This window comes from Vulpes lagopus, chromosome 7 (genome assembly GCF_018345385.1).
Source record: "Vulpes lagopus strain Blue_001 chromosome 7, ASM1834538v1, whole genome shotgun sequence".
NCBI classification, from domain to species: Eukaryota; Metazoa; Chordata; class Mammalia; order Carnivora; family Canidae; genus Vulpes; species Vulpes lagopus.
Genome location: NC_054830.1, coordinates 19,736,570 through 19,758,812, shown reverse-complemented (window position 1 = coordinate 19,758,812; position 22,243 = coordinate 19,736,570). Strand labels below are relative to the sequence as shown.

The 22,243-nt window shown below is 37.0% G+C and overlaps 1 protein-coding gene across 10 annotated transcripts in view; it reads right to left on the bottom strand.

Moving 5' to 3' along the window:
* Positions 1 to 22,243, bottom strand: part of DOCK3 (dedicator of cytokinesis 3) — a 525,841-nt gene that overhangs the window by 200,928 nt on the left and 302,670 nt on the right. For 9 of the 10 annotated variants that reach the window (XM_041761983.1, XM_041761990.1, XM_041761984.1 and 6 more), the window contains exon 6: positions 8,188 to 8,336. The exons of the other annotated variant lie outside the window; for it this stretch is intronic. In XM_041761983.1, the coding sequence (XP_041617917.1) occupies positions 8,188 to 8,336 (149 nt within the window). The remainder of the gene's footprint in view (positions 1 to 8,187; positions 8,337 to 22,243) is intronic. 10 annotated transcript variants of the gene reach the window in all.

Genomic DNA, 22,243 nt, shown 5'->3' with positions numbered 1-22,243 from the left:
ATAAATCCAATGGACCTCAATCAATATGGCTGGGATTCAGTGTATGTACTGTGTGGTTGTGCACCATACACAGGGATGGGCTGTGTAGACTGGCATTTATGCAAATTCTGTCTCAGCACTATGACACCCTTAGCTTGTCCACTCAACTGTCCATGCATACACCCAACCACTCACCCACAGGGATTCTCTGAGGACCTATAATTTCCCCCCCATGATCTTGGATACAGGGAATACAGCAGTTTTGAGGCAAGCAAATGTTCATAATTCTCCCAAGAATAGTATTTTCTGTCTCCTAGAAGTCATTAGAGCACAATACTTTTTAGATTCTTGATTTCATTATTTAGGAAATAAGAAAATTATTAATGAGCAATCTGCTAAAACTGAAGACTGAGTTCCTTCTACTAGTCCACTAGTCTTTAACGGAGGAAGAGTAATTTTCAAAAGCTAAATCGGAGGACTGGCCTCATTGGGAAAAGGCAGAGGTGCTGCATGGTGAAAAGCCACGGAGGCTCACTACATATTTCATTCCGGAAAGGAGGTTTCTGGCTATTTCTGTCTGTAGTTTACCCTAAGAATAGTGAACAGCAAGTACAGAGAGTGGTTAATTTAGTCTCTTCTCTGTCTTCCTAGCACAGGGAGGTAGGGCAGCAGAGTTCTGAGGAGCATGGGCTCTGATGTCAATTGCCTGGTTTGCATTTTGGCTCTTCCCCCAGGCCACACTGTCATATCTATCATAAGCTACTGTAAAGCATTTAGCACACTGTCTGGCATTGTAAACTGCCACTCCTGTTATAATTATCATAAGTATGTGTTACTTTACTAGCCAAAACATGGCCTAAAGTATAAGGACTGTGATCAAAGAGATACAATGTCTGAAAAAGAGACTCTTGAACAGATGGACACAAGCAGGAGGTATACATCCATGTATGTCGGTATACAGATGTAGTATAGAGCTGTTTTCAAAAATGGTCTTACTAATTGTTTAGGTGAACAGTCTTCACATAAACATTTAGTGTTGTCTCACCACATGCCATTGGTCACTCACTCATTTATTTCAATAATTCAATAAATATTTATTAGCATCTACTCTGTGCTAGGTTCACGCTGAACTTAGGGACACAGGCACACCTCTTAAAGGCTCTGAATCTCTATACCAAATTCTTTGAATTTTACATTTCCTTAGAATGTTCTCTATTCTCTTCTATTTTCCATGTTACCTTTTTCTTCTGTGGTTCCTCATCTGAACCACAGAACATAGAAAATAATGTGAAGTTAACTAATTACAGACAATGGATGTTTTAAAGCATCAGCACTTAGTTCTCCCCCAAAATTGGTTGAGAAAGGCTAAAGATATTAATATTTCCTGTATGTACTAGCTTTTTCTAATACTCATAATAAAAAGAGCATACAGATAATAACTACACTAATGAAAGTATATTTATATAATAAGATATAAATAATAATAGCTACACAGGACGCCTCGGTGGCTCAGCGGTTGGGCATCTGCCTTTGGCCCAGGGCATGATCCTGGGATCCGGGATCGAGTCCATATAGGGCTCCCTGCATGGAACCTGCTTCTCCCTTGGCCTATGTCTCTGCCTCTCTCTCTTGTTGTATCTCTCATGAATAAATAAAAATCTTTAAAAAATAAAAAAAAATAAAAAATAATAATAGCTACCCTTTGCTGAACATTTACACGGGATAGGATGGATATATATATATATATATATATATATCCGCAGAGGTGGGCTTGTCTCAAACTAAAATAATAAAAAATAATAATAGCTACCCTTTGCTGAACATTTACACGGGATAGGATGGAGATATATATATATATATATATATATACCTGCAGAGGTGGGCTTGTCTCAAACTATATCTATCTTACTCTGAGCCTATGGTATTTTCACTGTACCTGCTATCTTCCTACTAACAATCATGAAAGTTAAACACTAATAAGTGACTGTAATCAATTCAGTCATTAACAGTTTGAGGGATAATTTTGTGCAAATATATCAATCCAGAAGGAAACAAATACAGGTTGGCGAATGAGTGTCCACCAGGCATAAGAACAAACCTATTTTATTACTTAGATTCACATTCATGTAGTGCCTGTCAAGTGCAGACATTGTGCTAAGTGCAGATGAGCAAAACAGATGCACAAAGAGTGAGAGAGAGATAAAGGAAATTTACTGATTTGAATATAACTTCATGGAAGGATTCTGACACATGCACACTTTAAACATAGTTATCTCTGACTTCTTGGATACAGCAAGATAGTAAATAATGGGCACAACACCCTATATCAGAATAACTCTAAGAAGAAGTTGTTGGAAACTTCTACTAATTTCAGATGTCCTGAAGCTCAAAAATATAAGCACATTCGTAAAAGCAAAGTACTGAGCCATAAGTCCTTCTGAGTCCTAGCTACAAATCTATTCAGAGGAAACTTGTTGGCACAAAGGCTGGGGTGGCAGTATTTTCTGCATACTACAATCCAAACTTCTGCTTGTGTTGCTTCCTCTAAAAGAAATTCCCTTGGTGAAGAATATAAACTATGGAAAAAGAAGGGGATATGGGTGGGTTAGGACATATGAAAGTCTAAGGGAGAGAGTACAAAAGAGAGAAGGAGTAGAGAGACTATGATAGAGGGAGAGAAAGATAATATAAGAACTAGAAGTTTTATATTTATTGGTGATTTGTCTTAATCATTGAGACCAGAAAATAAATATATGAATTATTTCATTTGATACTTATAATCTACAGAAACATCATTCTAACTCAACAAAAGCTTATAAAATTTTTACACTGTATTCAAATCTGTACTTTCTACCTAAAGAAGAAATATAAAAATCTTACAAATTATTCTATGAATAAAGCATTTCTTACTTAGATATTTTTCTAAGGCAAAGATCAATTAAGCTGTATTGGTTCTGGGTTAAGACAAGTTCAACTTAGGTATGCTATAGTAGTGATGACATTAGAATAAAAAGAAACTTTTAGCAACACTTTTATGGAAGGTGTTGAAAATATTAACACAATGAAATTCTATTGCTAGATAAACTTTTAAAATTCCACTGGAGAGGATATAGTTAACTGACTTAGTCTTTGTATAGGAGACTTACGCAGAGATAATGGCTAGTTTATTTGAGCAAACTTTGTCTTATGCCCTTCCTGTATTTCAGTTTCTAAAAATATAAGAACACAACTTACAAGTACTGATTTTTACATGATATAATTTTAGTAATTTTAACTTATGGAATGAGTGTACACATATGCAAACAGGCTAACAAGTATAAACCAAATAAACAAAATAAAAATTGTGGTTATACAGACGTGGAAAGCTCTGCATTTATTTTAAACTCTAAATAAAAGAGTATAATACCAATTTAGTTTCTATCCTAGAAATTTCTAATTCAATGTGAAATCAAATATACACTATGGGACATACAGTGTTCATACTAGGAGACCAGAACAAAATCAAATAACCCATAGACTAGAAATACTGGCAATAATTTGCTTGGTTTTAAGATTCGCACTTAAAAATAATCAGAGAGATGCTAAGGTCCTGCATAAAGTTTATGGGCTTTGGGATCAGCTCTGGGTATAAAAACCAGTTCTACCACTCACTGTGCAACAATAGAAAAAGTACTTTGGAGCCTCAGTGTCCTCATCAGGTAAAATGGAGCTCTGGTCTTGGAAGAGCATAATAGCATTTTATTGTAACAATGCATATGTTAGGGGTTCCTGGGTGGCTTAATTAAGTGTTCGACTTTTGGCTTCAGCTCAGGACATGATCTCATGGGTTGTGAGAGCTCTGCATCATGATCCCTGAGGAGTCTGCTTGATTTGCTTCATTTGCCCTTCCCGAACTCACTCTTGGACACACTCTCTCAAATAAATATTTGAAAAAACAAACAAACCCAACAATGTATGTTAGTCCAAGCACTTACCACTGTGATATAAGTAGGTGTACTCAATAATTAACAGCTGTTATTAATAGCTTCTAAAATAGGTTCTGAAAAGGCAGAGCTATGATGTCTGTGTAAGGGCTTATAGAAAAGGCATAAAAGTTAAAAAATTATAAATGATTCATATTTACTTTTATCAATTAAAGCATAAAAATATATTCCACAAACACTGGAACGCATCTCCCACATGCCAAGATATGCTAAGCTTCAGTATTTTATGGCACTTATAAAAGCGTGGTGGTTCAAAAAATGTGGAACTCTGAGGCATAAAACAGGAACAATGGATATGGTTATCAGTGCTCAGGTACTGTGTGGAACATGTCTTCTTTACATAACCTAATGGTACAAAGTGACTTTATTTTTACAGTATACTATCCCTCCTTTCAAAGTAAGAAGGAAAATTTTTTAAGCAAAAGTTATTAATGAAGGTGGGATAACTGCAATTTACTGACAGGTATTTACAATGGCCTTTGCCTTTTTCAAATATAAGTTGAACTCATTTCCAAGCTATCATCTTTAAGTTTTCAGATTTGATTGCAAAATCTGATTGGTCTGCTCTCCAAGTTTTATTACAAAGATGTACTGAGGGGATCCTGGGTGGCTCAGTGGTTTAGAGCCTCCCTTTGGCCCAGGGTGTGATCCTGGATTCCTGGGATCAAGTCCCACGTTGGGCTCCTGCATGAAGCCTGCTTCTCCTTCTGCCTGTGTCTCTGCCTCTCTCTCTCTGTGTCTCTTGTGAATAAATAAATAATATCTTTAAACAACAACAACAACAACAAAGATGTACTGATATTTGTTAGTATTTTTCTTCATTTACTGGTATGCACAACTGCAGCTAAACTATAACATAATGACTTATATACAACTTAGTGTCATCAGTTCAAGTTTACAGTTTGCTTGGCACATGGTGATGTTACTTTTGCAATTATTACTGTCATTAATTTATTAAATAAAATGTAATAATGCCATTTTATAAGATGGCACTGTTTGAGGCTAAGGGACAGAATCAGCTATGCTGTAAGCTAACATACAGCATTTTGCCAGATTTTTATTGCCCAAAATTTGATCTAGAGAAAGCTGTCTGATCTATGGTACATCTGAAGTCATATTATATCATACCAGGAGTCTATGATGTATGTCAAGCAACTCTACTGATAGTCATGAAAGGGTGTAATTTAATGAAACAAACAAGGATAGTATGCTATCAATTTAAAAGGTCAAAAATAGCCAATTTAGGGTTGTACTTGTTTTTTTTTCTAAGGATGAACAGCATCCACTCTGGGTTGGATTGGCTGTATTAGATTCTATTTCCTCCTTCCCGATTTGCTTTTCCATTTATTTTTTTTTAAGATTTTATTTATTTATTCATGAGAGACACAGAGAGAGAGAGAGAGAGAGGCAGAGAGAGAAGCGGGCTCTTCACAGGGAACCCCATGTGGGACTCGATCCCAGATTCTGGGATCACACCCTGAGCTGAAGGCAGACGCTCAACCGCTGAGCCACCCAGGTGTCCCCTGCTCTTCCATTTCTGTAAGAACATATTCTCAAGTCCCCCCCCCCCTTTTTAAAAAGATTTTATTTATTTATTTGAGAGAGAGAAAAAGAGAGAGACAGAGAGCACTAGCAGTGGGGAGAGGGAGAAGCAGGCTCCCCACTGAGCCAGGAGCCTGACATGGGGCTCCATCCCAGGACCTAGGAATCATAACCGGAGCCAAAGGCAGAAGCTTAACCAGCTGAGCCACCCAGGCCCCCCTCCCAAGTCCCTTCTTAAGAAACGGGTCATCAAAGGTAACTTTCACATTCATGAATGCTTTAAAATGGCTTTGGTTGGCCTTTACACTTGATTAGATAGTTTCGCTGTTTATAAAAATTTGGCTGGCAAATCCTTTCCCAACAGAATTTTGAAAATATTATTTCACTATATTCTAGGATCCATTGTTACTGATAAAACTTTCGAGGTTGGTGTGATTCTTATTCTTTTGTAAGACTTGTGTCCCTGCCTGAAAATCTTTTAGGATCTTCTCTTCATCCCTGGAATATTAAAATATCTTAAAGTACATTGCTGTGGGTTTTGGGTCCCCACTCCATTCATTATACTAGGTATTGGGTGGGCTCTTTCAATCTAGGACTCCTGGCTCTTTGACTCTGGTAAATTCTATCACTTCTTTAGAATTTTCTTTTTATTGCCTTTGCTCTTTTCCTGGAAATTATAATATCTGATGTTAGACTCCCTGGATTGAACTGCTCTATTGCTCTTTTTCCTCAACCATTTCCCATCTTCTTGTTTTATTTTCTCAGAGATAATATAAAATGATCTTACTGCTCTCTTCTTGAATGTTTTATTTTGGAAATCACATTCTCCATTACTTTTTCAGAGTATTTTATTCTACATAATGGATCTTGATTCTCTTTGAGGATGCACAGAGGATTTGTTTTTTTGTTTGTTTGTTTGTTTGTTTGTTTTTAATTTATTTATGATAGTCACAGAGAGAGAGAGAGAGAGGCAGAGACACAGGCTGAGGAAGAAGCAGGCTCCATGCACCGGGAGCCTGATGTGGGATTCGATCCCGGGTCTCCAGGATCGCGCCCTGGGCCAAAGGCAGGCGCCAAACCGTTGCGCCACCCAGGGATCCCTGTTTTGTTTTTTTTAGAAGTTCTTTACTACTAATCTCTAGTTGCCTCTGGGGCCAGGTTATTTCCTTGGGGGGTGGGCAAAGTATTTTTTGTTTATCCTGGTCTCTCTCTCTCTTCTCTGGGGAAAGATTTTAAATACCTAGTGATACTTAATTTTCCATCTCAATTTAAGAGGCACTAGAAGTGTGGGGAGTTTTTGCACATGGTGGGTGACTAGCAAGCTTCTCTTCCCAGTAAGTGGAAGGGATCTGGTCATTACATTTTAGAACTCTTAAATGGTAAAATATGGAGAACTCTGCAATAAGGTCCCAGGGCACACTCTTGCTGCCCAATTCCCCCCAGGCAGTCTGTCTTTGTATATGTTTATCTGAAGGGGAAACATCTGGCTGCCAGTCTTTCTACTTGTGGCAGTGGGTTATTCCTTTTTATGTACTTTTAAGCACCAAGGCACACTCCTATCCTCCATAATTCTGCAAACTGCAGGACAGAACAACTCTTTCATTAGCTAAAGTTTCTTCCACATATACTTGGCTTCCTCCATCATCACTAAATATTCTATACATTTTCCAGCTTTTAGAAAGGATTTCATTTACCCCATTTATTGCTGGGCCCTCTACCATTCTTTTTTTTTTTAATTAATTAATTAATTTATTTATGATAGAGAGAGAGAGAGAGAGAGAGAGAGAGAGAGGCAGAGACACAGGCAGAGGGAGAAGCAGGCTCCATGCACCGGGAGCCCGACATGGGATTCGATCCCGGGTCTCCAGGATCGCGCCCTGGGCCAAAGGCAGGTGCCAAACCGCTGTGCCACCCAGGGATCCTCTACCATTCTTTTTATATCACTTCAATGATGTCTTGAGAGACATGGGAGAGGGGATAAAGACTTGTACTAAAATATATTTAAGGTATATGTATATCTTAAATAGAAAGCAAACTGCTCACTTCAAAGTTTAATGGACTTGACTTTAAGATAATGAGACAAAATAGCTTGAAAATTATATTAATTATATGTAGGAAGAAATACATTTGAATACTATCTACTCTAGCTTCCCATGCCAAAGTCTTAGAATACTACTTATATAAAAACAGCAAACAATCATACCTACTGCATAAATGCAGGACTACCTTTGAATGACAGATTAGTTAAGAATACTCTCAAGTACAGATGTAGACAGGGTTCATTTGTAGTATATGTTTAATCAGATTAATTGTGTGGCTATAAAATATAAAAGACACAGAATTCACATGAAAAAATAGATACTAAAAGATGAAACAGAAGTGTACTCTGATTCATGGATCCAGAATCAAGTAATTTGAGCTAGAAGAAACCTCAGAGGATAATGCAGTCCAATTATTTAATTTTCAAGAAGTAAAAATAAAGACTGAGAGAGTTTCAGTGTATAGAGCCAGTACTTTGCTAACCTAAAAGAAACAACTACTCATAGTAAAAATGATCAAAGCTTAGTGGAGAATATAACAACATCTTTTCATCACTAAGGAGGAGCTTTGATCAGGTACAAACTCTGGAAGAACTGAGTTAACATACATGTAACTGAAATGCCCAAATGATATTCATACTTACTCATTACCCCAGTCCAGGCGCACGGTGATATGCCGTTTAACCTCCCGCACCTGATCCTGAGTGAGGTGACCAGACAGTAGCTGCCTTCGAAGGTCAATAAGTTCATTCATCACATGGCGTAGCTTGTAGAAAAGATCTACTTTGTGTTTCTGAAAGGGCATTTTTGGTGTTGGGTGAAATGAAAAAGGGATATGGAAAGAGAATGAAAAAAGAAAGAGAAATAGTTAAACTATGAAAAGTGTTCATTTCTCTACTTCTAAAAAAAGGCAATGTAAAGAGGAGCATATTTATGAATCTTAAAGTCCTTAGTTCCTACTGCCTAAAATTCTCTATATAATGACATCTCAAGTAATATAATTGATCTGGATCATGCAGAATACCATTTATCTCTACTCCATTCTGGAGAATTCATTTTCTAGTAAATCAGAGTTACTAAACTTTATCAGAACAGAAAGTTAAACAGGGGCCTAGAGTTGCTTTCTCTGTCAGAAGTTCCTATGTATGTAACGTCTCTGTTTCTTTAGGAGGGATACTCAAATTGCGGAGGGCACAGGGAGAATCACTTGCCCTACTTTGAAGGAACTAAGGTTTCAATAAAGAGCTACAGTCTCTAGAGTAACATTCATACTCCAGGTTTCCAGGCCTCATCTAGTTTTAATTAGCTTTTGTAAACAATATGTGTCCCTAGTGTCACAGGTTTCTATTCTTTTCAGTTTAATAAAGTGTCACCTTTATAAGAGTTAAGTGGAAACATCTTAATGAACTTAATTATGGTCATCATAGGGGTTTCAATCTTATAGGCAAAAAAATTTAAATGCCATGACAGTAGATGATTGAGGAAAAAACTTACTCAAGACTATAGATTTAAGAACTAAAGTCTTATTTGTTCACAAGTATCATCTTGGTTTGGAAATTTTTAGGTTTATGTTTCTGTTATAGAGAAGCATGATTTTATATGATAACTAAAAGCCTTGGAATGTAAGTTATCCATAAAGAATGCTCTTTAAGGTCATATCAACCTGTACCATAAGATTAGGAAAGCCTCTATCTAGAATTTCCCCTAAAAAGATCTCTGCCAAAATAAGCTTGATTAAAGTAACTATAAATAAAATTAATAACAAAGCAAATTACAAACTAGCAGAATCAGCTAATATTCTTAGGTGGCAGTGACCTTATGATTAAAATGTTCAGGACATCATGCTACTTAGAAATCATCTAATGGAGCATGAGACCTTTAAAGGTCTATCTCAGAGAGAAATTATTTTTAAGTAGAAGACCTTAGGAATCATGCACTCTAATGATATCATTTCAAATAGCATGCGGTCCTTTCTTCACTTGATGATCATATGAAGAAAAGTTAAGTACCTTGATGGCACACAATGCTGGCAGAAGGGCAGAACTCACAAATTCTTGCCAGTTCAAGTAACAAGGCCTAAGCAAATTATATCATCTGGAAAATTGAGATCTTAAGGTAAGCAATAAAGGCAATGTGGTCTTTGCTTCCAGCACATGCATTTGTTTTTTTATAAAACAGGGTTACCTGTCTAAGTTTAAAATAGAAAGTTAAATTCCCATCAAACCATATGCAATAATCTACTGCATACACACATAAGCATTTATTCATTCACTTGGTTTACAAATGCTTATGGAGCACCTGATGAGTGCTATCACTTTGTTGTGATCAGAAGTCCCTACTTTCAAAACAAAGTCCCTACTTTCAGGACACCTGGGTAGCTCAGTGGTCTTCAGCAATGGTCTTCAGCTCAGGTTGTGATCCCAGGGTCCTGGGATTGAGTCCTGCATCAGGCTCCCACAGGGAGCCTGCTTCTCCCTTCTGCCATCTCTCTGCCTCTCTTTCTGTGTCTCTCATGAATAAATAAATAATTTAAAAAAATTCCTTACTTTCATGGCTTCATTCTAGAGAGCAGAGACAGATCAGAGACAAATAAATAATGGTGGTGATATGTTCTAAAAAGAAAATTAAAGCAGAATAGGGAGAGTAGGTGGCCAATGGTGGGTTGGCTGGGGGAGTAGGGGAAGATACTGCTTCAGGTAGGGTGGTCAGGGAAAGGCTTCTTTGGAAGCTGAGCTTTAAGTAGAAACCTGAATAAAATAAGGTGACAGCATTTGGGAGAACCAGGGAAGTTTATTACACTGTTTGTTAACTAACTAGAATTTAAATAAAAACTAAAAAAAAAAAAACCTGGGGAAGTTTTTGAAGCATAAGAAACAGCAGGAACAATTGCCCTGATGTGGAAGTAGACGTGGCATGTACATGGAGAACATGCACCTGCAGCAAAGTCAACAAGGGGGGAGAGTGGTGATGATTGAGTAAGAGAGGCAACAGGGACCAGATTAGGCAGGGCTTTTGTGTAAGCCATGTTAAAGGGTTTGGCTTTTATTCCAAGTAAGACAGGGAGCCACTGGAGATAGGGAGAAGAGTGACATGATAGGACTTATGGCTTGAAAATGTCACTCTGAGTGCTGCGTTGAGAATAAACTATGAAAAGGTAAAGAGGAAAGTAGGGGTTCCAGTCAGGAGGCTATTTATTACAACAATCCACAGGATGGCAGATGACTAGACAAGGGTAAGAATGGTAACGTAAAACTTTTAGGGCTTGGAGGTTTCTAAGTTTTGTATGTAGAGATGTCAGGATCTGCTGATGGATTAAATGTGGGATATGAACGGAGTCAAGGACTACTCCTTTTCCTGGCCTGGGGAGCATGTCTGGAGGAGGGAAATAAGGTTCAATTTGGAATATGCTGGGTTGACACTGAGATCCAACATCTGGAGGTCAGGAAAGTGAGGAGTATCTAGCAAAGGAAACTAAGAAGGAAAAATCAGTGAGATGACAGGAAAAGGAGTGTACTGAATATAGGGTTTAAAGGAGGACCCTGTCAAATGCACTGAGAATTTAAATATAGACTGAGAGTTAGCCACTGTATCTGGCATTGTGGTGGCCACCAGTAACTACTATAAGGGCAGTGTTTAATTCAAGAGTATTGGGAGTAAAGGGAATGGGAACAGAGTACAGATAACTCTTTTGTAGAATTTTCAGTAATTGGAAGCAGAGAAATGAGGTAGTAGAACAGTATTGTGCAATCAGGAGAGGGTGTTATTAAATGAGACTATTTGTATGCTGAAGAGAATGATCTAGTAAAGAGAAAAAATTTGATGATGCAGGTGTTAAGTCCTCCAAGAAGAGATGCATTCCAGGTCAGAAAGGAAGGCTCCATTTAGGCTGAATATTCTATATATTGTCACAGAGGAAAGGCAAAGAACAAGGATTTGGGAGATTTGGTGACAGGAGACCTAATTTTTTCCTCTGGGTGCCTTATTATCAAGGAAATAAGAAGCAAGGTCATCAACTGAGAGTGAGTAGGGTGGGAGGGGGTGTTAGAGATTTGAGAATAGAGAAGATATAAAACAATTTCATAGGGAGTGGTAACACAATCTCAGCAGGTGACAGGTAGTTCAACTGTCAGATGGTTTTGAGATTTGTGAACACTAACTAAGAGTGTGGTTATGTGTGTGTTTTTAAGCCAAGTGTAATGATGTATATTGATACTGAAATATCATGTACGTATGTATAATATGTAGTACATTTATGTATGTGTATGCGTATATATCTATGCACAAATGCACATACACAAAATATTTATGTAATATATACATGCACACATATATGATATTGATGCCAGAATATACTAATATAGTCTTTTAAGATATTAAACATTTATTTTCTTAATCAAGAATGTAGTGCTTTTTAAAAAGATTTTATTTATTTATTTGAGAGAGGGAGTGAGAGAGATCACAGAGGGAGAAGGGAGAAGCAGACTTGCTGCTGAGTGGAGAGCCTAATGAGGGCTCAATCCCAGGACCCTGAGATCATGACCTGAGCCAAAGGCAGACACAGCTAACTGAGCCATCCAGGCTCCCCATTAATCAAGAGTTTCTAACAGACTGTACTGTCCAAAGATGACTACAATACCTCCCAAGTACTATTCTGCAAAAATGTGACCCTCACATTCCTCTAGTATGAGATGGAATTTATTTCTTCACGCTTCTGAATCTGGGCAGGCCCTGAGACTACCCTGATCAATTGAACACAACAGCAGGGAATTAAAGCAAGTCCTAGAAGCAGCCCTTAACTTGTCTGGCAGCTTCAGCTTCCTGCCTCTTGGAATACATGCTCCTGAAAGATTCTCTCTCAGGATCCAGCTGTCATGCTGTGAAAAGTCCAAGTTGCATGGAGAAGCCACAAGGAGACACTCCAGTAAAAGCAGTCCCAGATGTATGAGTGAGCCATCTGAGATGCTATGCCTAGCCCAGTATAACCTTCAGGGGACTATAGCTCCTACCCAAATCTGACTGTAACAGAATGAGAAACCCTATGTGAAAACCATTCAACTGTGCTCACTCTATCCAGAGAAGAAACAAATATAATAAAGGGTGTTTTAAGCCACTAAGGCTTGGGGTAGTTTGTTACGTAGATAGTTGGGAAAACTGTTCAGTATTTTTTCCAAATAGAATAATCAGTTATTGCTTCTAATTATACGAAGCCAGGAATGCTAATCCTGCACTAAGAATGAAATGGAACACATAATCAGAAAGTAGAACTATTATTACAATCAATGTGGTGCTAATTTTTCTTCAGTCCAACCTAATGACCTCTTTGACTAGAGGACCTAGCATTAGAGGCTGTTCCACTAGCACTGCTCTGATGCCACACTGCACTCTTGGGTTTGCTACCAGAAAACACACACCATTCAAGGTGAGCAATCCTGAGTGACTGGCACCAGAGCAATTTACCTAGGATCACTTGACAGCACAGGACAGCTGAATGTCCCACTCAGGCTGAACAATCCTATTCTACTAAGAGTCCTGCTCCTCAGTAAGTTAAAATAACAGTACAATTAGGTTGGTGGTGAGGTTTAGCTTTCCAGTGTAATCATCCCTAGATCCTGTCAAGGCTAAAATAAAAGCAGGAAAATTAAAAAAAAAAAAAAAAGAACAAAAAGCAAAAGAAATCTATGGCCCATCTTAACAACACACTCAGCCTCTCCAAAAGCTCTATAGTCTAATATTTGTCAAAAAAAGTTGTAGAATATTTGGGAAGTATATTGAACAGTCAGTAGAAATGATACATTTAGAACAATTAAACTACTTTGCAACCACATGCCAAGCAGAATTTGCCTCCTCATTGTGAAAGAATCCTTGAAACTCTGCAAGAAAAAATGTGAGTTTTAATACTTCTGATTTTACTTCATTTTTTAAAAAAGATTTTATTTATTCATTTGAGAGAGAGAGTATTAGTGGAGGGGAGAGGCAGACTCCCCATTGGGCAGGAAGCCAGACACTGGGCTCAATCCCAGGACCCTGAGATTATAACTCGAGCCAAAGGCAGATGTTTAACTGACTGACACCCCTTAATACTCCTGATTTTAGAATTATTTTTTACTAAACTGATTGTAATCCAATGTGGAAAGAAAGGCTGTGCTGCAATGCTGCTTCTTACAGTTAGCAAAGGAGCAAGGCTACTAAGTGTCCATCACCAAGTATGCTAGCTTTATTCTAAAACTACAATGCACAAAGACTGGTTAACACATGCTAATGAAAGATTATAAAAATCTAATTTAAAAATTACATCAAAGTACTGCTACCCTCAAAAAGAACAATGTCCTGCCATGAGTACTAAAAACTTAAGGTGAAAACCAATTTAATGGATGTTAGACACTGCATCTAACTTAAGTTGCTTAAGTTGTTAAGAGCAGATTCCCAATCTCTCTACATTTTACTTCTTATTTTTGAACATTCTTTTATTTATATATAGGGAGATGGCTTATTTTCTCACTTTATTTCTTGAAAACAAACTAATCATAAAGAACTTGGGTTTACTCAAACTTCTGAAACTATTATAACACTGTATATTAATTATACTTGAATAAAATAAATAAATTTTTTAAACTCCAGAGATGCCTGCATGGCTCAATGGTTAAGCGCAAGCCCAGGGTGTGATCTTGGAGTCCCAGGATCAAGTCCCACATCGGGCTCCCTGCATGGAGCCTGCTGCTCTCTCTGCCTGTGACTCTGCCTCTCTCTCTGTCTCTCATGAATAAATAAATAAAATCTTAAAAAAATTTTTTTAAACTCCAGTATTTTTTATTGCTGTTAAAGTCTACTATCATGAAGTAACCTCTAATCCTATTCAAACTGTTTACATTATACATCAGAGCTCTAGGACTCATCCCAGTGTAATATAAAAATATCTATAATGCAGTACTTGCAAGCCCAGTGACTTTTCTGCCAAAAATATCGTTAAACTCAGGAATTTAGACTGTCATTTTAGGTTGTTCCACACATAGTTGGGCAAGGCTTGAAACTGAGTTCAAAAGAGAAATTTCTGTGAAACGAAATAGTATCTAAATCCAAGCAATTTTACAATGATCTTCAAGCACATATTTGCAGGGAATAAAAATACGAATGTGGGAATTCTTTTTAAACTGTTCACAAATATGGGAGTATGCCTAATTCAATCTACTTGCCTTGCATACATATTTATTCCTCCACCTCTGGGGGACCAAGATATTTTCCTCATTTCACTCTCAACCCAAACAGACCCTCCCTCACGGAATTAATGAGAACCAAAATAACACCCTTCATAACGCCAATCTTTTTTTTTTTTTTATAACACAAGTATTTGCAGGAGAGCTAAGACTTTAAAAATTCTTTTTACTTTAGTTTAAATAAGTTGATCATATTCTTTCCCTAGAGCAGATATGAATCTTCATAAGAAGGGAGCAAAGTCAACTGAAAGGTAAAGAAAATATTAGCGATACAAAAACTGGAGACAGCAGTTGCTGCTGTCAAAGTCACACATTCACAATTCTGAACATGATGAATTTACCTGACAGTGGGATGTGGACAGCTCAGGCATTCTCAGGCTCACGGTTGCCACCCTTCTACACAAGACGGAACAAACCCTAAGAGAGCATTTAATCTGTCTCCAGGAGGTACCTACCTCTTCTTAGACAGAAACCAGTAAGAAATCAGCCCCAATCCTACTCCAAATGCTAAAGATAAAAGCTGGAAAGTAGGCAACTTGTCAGAAATTAAAAGACTGAAAACTAAGCCCTGGGGACAAGGAGGGGGAATACAGCTGGGGAGGGTAAGAGGGTCAGAGTGAAATCAGTAAGAACTGGGTCTGTTATCTATACAGAAAGATTCAGGGATTGGAGGTACCAGGAACCCCTGAAGGGGTGTGTGTGTGTGTGTGTGTGTGTGTGTGTGTGTGGTAGGTCTGAAGTGTGTACCTGGGGAATGGAAACAGAAGTGGTTATAAGTCTTTTAAAAGTTTGTAAGACTCTTAACTATGGAGAACAAACTGATGGTTACCAGAGGGGAGGATGTATGGGGGGATGGGTGAACTAGGTGATGGGGATTAAGGGGTGTACTTTGTGTGATGAACACCGGGTATCGTAGGAAAGTGCTGAATCACTAAATTGTATAACTGAAACTAATATTACATGGTATGTTTATCTGAAATTTCAATAAAAACTTAAAAAACAAATAGAGCTTTCTAAAGTAAAATGATAAAATAAAGTCTATCTTTTTTCTATTAAAAAAAAAAAAAGTCTGTAAGACCTTCAGGTCATTATCCCTAAGTCTATTCTGCCAGGTTTTCTCTTTTTCCATGTGATAGTTAACTCTCTGCAGTGGTTGTAACAGGGAACCATACATTGGAGGGCCCCAGATAGAGCTGATGGTGTCCAAAATAGTGAAATTAAGTCAAAAATTATGTAGTAAATCACAGAATCCCTGGTGCCCTTCCCACACTGAGCTCCCAAAATGCTGCCAGCCAGGCTTATACTTTCCTAGAAAGGAGTATTGCAAGATTCCTCACTAGGAAAATTCAGCCCAGGGGAAAAGACCCAGAAACACTGATGTTGCTCTCCTTCTCCAATGAAAAGTCAGTTCCTCTTCTGATCATTCCATATTAATCTCCTCTGGCTAGTAAATACTAGTCCATTCACAGAGCTTTCTGGCTACTTTAACACTCTTAAAGATCAACAGAAAAGTATAACATATAATGAAGTAAACTTCCAACTTGAAGTAAAGAGACCAAAACAATCAGAAAAATGGAAACTGGGGAAACATACAATGCCAGAAGGAAAAGAAAATTTCAAAAAGGTAATAGTATTTTCAGATAGCATAAAGATTATAGATAGTATATCCATGAAATAAGAAGAGGATATAACAGAAAAGGAAAAAAAAAAGATCTAGAGCCCCAAATAACTTTTCAAAGTTATAAGTAGGATCAATGTAATTTAAAGCAAAATTCAGTAAAAGTGATTAAATAGAAAATTGAGGAATTCTGCCAGAAAATAGAACAAAAAAAAGTAATACATACAATGGGAAAATGGAGGAGAAAATACAAGAAAATTAGTGAATCTTTCCAGGATGTCCAATTCTAATAAAAGAATTGTAGGAAGAGAGAATTATAGAAACAGATGGGAAAAAACCATCAAGGAACTACTATATGTCCTAGGACTGAAAGAAATGAGTTTCTAGAATGATAGAACTTACTAAGTAGTCAGCATAATCAAGGAAAAAAGATAAAACTAAGACACATTATTGTAAAACTTAAGAACACTGGGAACAAAGAGATGACCCTAGAATCTTTCATGGAAAACTTGTCAATAAAAGAATGAGGAACTAGAATGACATTGGAGTCAACAATACTAAAAGCTAAAAAATTATGAAAGAATGCTTTTGAAACTTCTGTAGTTTATTTATAACCAAGAATTTTATATCGAGCCAAACTATCAACCAATCTAAGGGTAAAGGCATTTCAAATATGCAAAATTTCAAAAAAAATTCTCACATATACTTTTCTCAGCAAGCTATGCAGACAGTGATTCATCAAATTAGAAAGTAAACCAAGAATTAAGATCCCACTGATTTAACCCAGGAGACAGAGGGACCTAGGAGAGGGGCAAAGAAAATCCTAAGGCCAGATTAACTCAGGAGGTTAAAGGGTTCCAGACAAGACATCACTGAGAAAAAAAGTAAACTGGTATAATACATACAATGTTTGAATACGCTCAAAGATTTTCATTTTTGCCAGAAGGTTAAGACTTAGAAAACAGAGGAAACAAAACAAATAAAAAGAGACAATTATTAACTACAAAAAAAACCCCAAAATTACATAAGGAAGGAAATGTAACCTTAGTTCATTATATGGCTCAGATATGAAAGCAGTCATATAGGCATTGTAGCAATTGTGTATTGATTCAACAACAACAAAATGGTAATACAACTACTTAGTAAGTATTGGAGGAGGGAAAAGTATACACGTATGGAGAAGAACATTCAGAGCTTAATTTCTCATCTTCTATACTAGGAAATCATGAAATGATACCTAAAATAGAAAAGAAATCAAGATACATATTAAAAGAATATATTTAGATGTATGAACTATCAGAAGAAATAGCTAAAAAAACTGAATCATATGCATGTGCAATGGGAATCAGAAATGGGGAGAGACAGGGCCAAAAACCACTATTTTCATTAAAAATCCAGTTGCCTTGGAGATCCCTGGGTGGCTCAGTGGCTTAGCGCCTGCCTTTGGCCCAGGGCATGATTCTGGAGTCCTTGGATCGAGTCCCACATCAGGCTCCCTGCAAGGAACCTGCTTCTCCCTCTGCCTATATCTCTGCCTCTCTCTCTCTCTCTGTGTGTGTGTGTGTGTCTCTCATGAATAAATAAATAAAATCTTAAAAAAAAAACCTCAGTTGCCCTTAATATATATGATTTAAAAACCCATATAAACATATCTTTGATTTTTTAAAAGATGAAATTAAATAACCTCTACCATAAAAGGTCCTCCTATACCCTCCACCCCAAGTGGCTTGCTCTGGGTCACAAACTTAAGCTATCCAATCCAGGCTTCACTGATATTTATTACTTCACATATTAACATGAAACCAACCAAACCTAAAATAGTGCAATGATTCCCTGTCAGAATCAACAAAAAAGCGAGACCATTTATATATCTTATTCCCAGAGTGGATGAGAAAGGAAACACGTTACACAGCAGAAGAATGCCCTAGAGAAAGCTTTGTCTCTTAACTACAGCATAGTATCTGTTCATTCAGAGCTTTCACACTCCAGTGACAATACATACAGAACTGGGATGATAGCTGCCCTGCCAACCAAGCCCCTTCAGGATATGACTCACCCTGCTGCAGCAAAGAAAGGGAGAAGGCAAAAAGTGCACATTTGCATTCAGTTATCTATTTTTTAAAGATTTTATTTATTCATTATGATAGACATAGAGAGAGAGGCAGAGACATAGGCAGAGGGAGAAGCAGGCTCCATGCCCGGAGCCCGACATGGGACTCAATCCTGGGACTCCAGGATTGTGCCCTGGGCCAAAGGCAGGTGGTACACTGAGCCACCCAGAGATCCCTCTGCATTCAGTTATCTAGAGATGCATCACAAACAGTACTTTCACACCAGGTTATAATGCCAAGGGCATTAAGGGATTGTGTTGTGCTAAATCCTACCAGTCTGCTCTAGCCCTTTTAAATGACTCTGTCTTACTTACTGAAACCAAATAGCTGGAAACTTTAAACAAAAAAACACAAACTTCTTCACCCTCTCACTCCACCCTTTACCATTTTCCCTCAAGTTTATGACCATTAAAAACACTGAAATTTATCTAGACAATCTCCTGCCTTCCTACTACTGAATCTTGCTCTTGAGTTTCATGATTTTTAAACGTAGAGACAACATACCATAGTGGGTAAGAGTATTGGTTTTAGGGTCAGAATGTGTGGTCTTCTATTTCAACCTTGCCAACTATGGTGCTTTGGGGAAATTTATTAAACTCTGTGACTTTTAACAAAAACAATAAAAAGAAAGCATTTCTCTGGGGTTATTATAGGTATTAACTGTGCCTGGAACCTAGTCAGTGCTCTTTTTTTTTTTTTTTAAAGATTTTATTTATTTATCCATGAGACACAGAGAGAGAGAGAGAGAGAGAGAGAGAGAGAGAGGGGCAGAGACACAGGCAGAGGGAGAAGCAGGCTCCATGCAGGGAGCCTGACGTGGGACTTGATCCTGGGTCTCCAGGATCAGGCCCTGGACTGAAGGCAGTGCTAAACCGCTGAGCCACCCGGGCTGCCTGGGACTTACTTATAAAAGCAGAATTCAAAGTAAACCGCTAAAATGAATATACTATGAAAACTTTGCTGATAAAATTTAAAATTTTTTAATTACAGTGTAATTAACATGCAGTATTGTATTAGTTTCAGGTGTTCAATATAGTGATTTAACAATTCTATACATTTCTCAGTGCTCATCATAATAAGCATACCTTTAATCCCCAACACGTGTTTCAACTATCTCCCAACCTACCTGCCCTCTGGTAACCATCAGCTTGTTCTCTATATTAAGAGTCTGTTTGTCTCTTTTTTTCTTTGTTTGTTTGGTTTCTTAAGTTCTACAGATGAGTGAAATCATATGGTATTTGTCTTTCTCTGACTTATTATGCTTAATGTAATACTCTCTAGATCCATCTATGTTATTGCAAATGGCAAGATTTCATTCTTTGTTGTGGCTGAGTAATATTCCATTATACCTTTATAAATATATATTTAAATATAAATAAATATAAATATACACACAAACACACCCCACATTATCTTCATCCATTCATCAGTGAACTTTTGGGTTGCTTCCATAATTTGGCTATTGTAAATAATGCTACTATAAACATAGGGGTGCATATATCTTTTTTGAATGAGTGTTTTCATATCTTTTGATAAATACCAGTAGTGGAATTATTGGATCTTATGATATTTAATTTTTTGAAGAACCTCCATACTGTTTTCCACTGCACCAACTTACACTCTCACCAATAGTGCAAGAAGCTTCCCCTTTTTCTATATCCTTGCCAATACTTGTTATTGTCTTTTTCACTTTAGTCACTCTGACAGGTGTGAGGTGATATTTCAGTGTGACTCTGATTTGCATTTCCCTAATGATCAGTGATACTAAGCATCTTTTCATGTGTCTGCTGGCCATCTGCATGTCTTCTTTGGAAAAATATTCATTCATGTCTTCTGTACATTTTTTAACAGAATTATTTAGTTTTTGGGTGTTGAGTTATAGAGGTTCTTTATATATTTTGGATATTAACCCCTTATCAGAAATCTCATTTTCAAATATTTTCTCCCACTCAGTAGGTTGTCTTTTAGTTTTTTGACTGTTTTAACTACGGGAAACCAACTGAGGGTTGCTGGAGGGAGCAGTAGGTAGGGAGATGGAGTAACTGGGTGTGGGCATTAAGGAGGTCATGTGATGTAATGAACACCGGGTATTATATACAACTGATGAATTACTGAACTCTACATCTGAAACTAATGATACACTCACTATATGTTAACTAACTGAATTTAAATAAATTAAAAAAAAATTAAAGCACTAATTCAAAGAGATGTGTGCACCCTTGTGTTTATATTACAACATTTACAATAGTCACGATATGGAAGCAACCTGAGTGTCCATGAATAGACAAATGGATAAGGGAGATAGAGTGTATATACACACACACACACATACACCACACACACAGGAATATTATGAAGCCATAAATATGGATGAGACCTTGCTACTGCAATAACATGAATGGATCTAGAGAGTTAGTGAAATAGGTCAGACTGAGAAAGACAAATACCATATAGTTTCACTCTATGTGGAATCTAAAAACTAAATGAATAAACAAACAAAAATGCAGAATCAGAGCTGTAAATACAGAGAACTGATGGCTGCAAGAGGGACAGGTAAAGAGGAGCGAGAGGTACAGGCTTTCAGTTATGAAATGAGTAAGTTGTGGGAATAAAAAGCACAGCATAAGGAATATAGTCAATGATACTTTAATGCGTTATATGGTGAAAGATGGTAGCTATCCCTGTGGTAAGCATAGCATGATGTATAGAGAAGTTGAATCACTATGTTGTACACCTGAAACTAACATTGTATGTCAATTATAATTTTAATTTTTTAATTACCAATTAAATACTTTGTACACTTTAAGTATCTTATATTTTATCAATCATATAGCGTTACCTTAATAAATCTGTAAAACACAAGAGAACAAAAAAACATAAATAGAAGTGAAATGTATACAATAATCGAAAAATTAGAAGGGGAATACTAAATCTATTCTGGTATAAGAGTCTTACATAGGGTTCTGATATGGCATTCATAATTTGTACATCATTATATGCAGTATATTCTACTATAAGGTTTTCATATAAAGTTCTTATATATTATAGATTCTAGACACTAGTCCTTTATCTGATATGTCATTTGTAAATATCTTCTCCCATTCTGTAGGTTGCCTTTTAGTTTTATTTTTTCATAAGTTGCCTTTTAGTTTTATCAATTGTTTTTTTTACTGTGCAGAAGGTTTTTATTTGGAGAAATCCCCAGTTTGTTTTTTGCTTTTGTTTCTCTTGCCTCAGGAGATGTATCTAATAAGAAGTTGCTCTGGTCAAGATCAAAGAGGTTGCCCTCTGTGTTCTCTAGGATTTTGATGGACTTCTATCTTACATTTAGGTGTTTCATCTATTTTGAATTTATTTTTGTTTATAGTGCAAGAAAGCGGTCCAGTTTCATTCTGCATGTGGCTGTCCAGTTTTCCCAACACCATTTGTTGAAGAGACTGTCTTTTTTCCATTGGATATTCCTTACTGCTTTGTCAAAGTTGACCATTTAGTTGCAAGTCCATTCCTGGATTTTCTATTCTGTTCCATCAATCTATGGATCCATTTTTGTACCAATATCATAACATCTTAATGATTACAGCTTTGTAATACAGTTTGAACTCTGGGATTGTGATGCCTCCACTTTCCTTTGCTTTTTCAACATTACTTTGGCTATTCAGGGTCTTTTCTGGTTCCATACAACTTTTAGGATTCCTTGTTCTAACTCTGAAAAACACTGGTGTTATTTTGATAGGGGTTGCATTGAATGTGTAGATTGTTT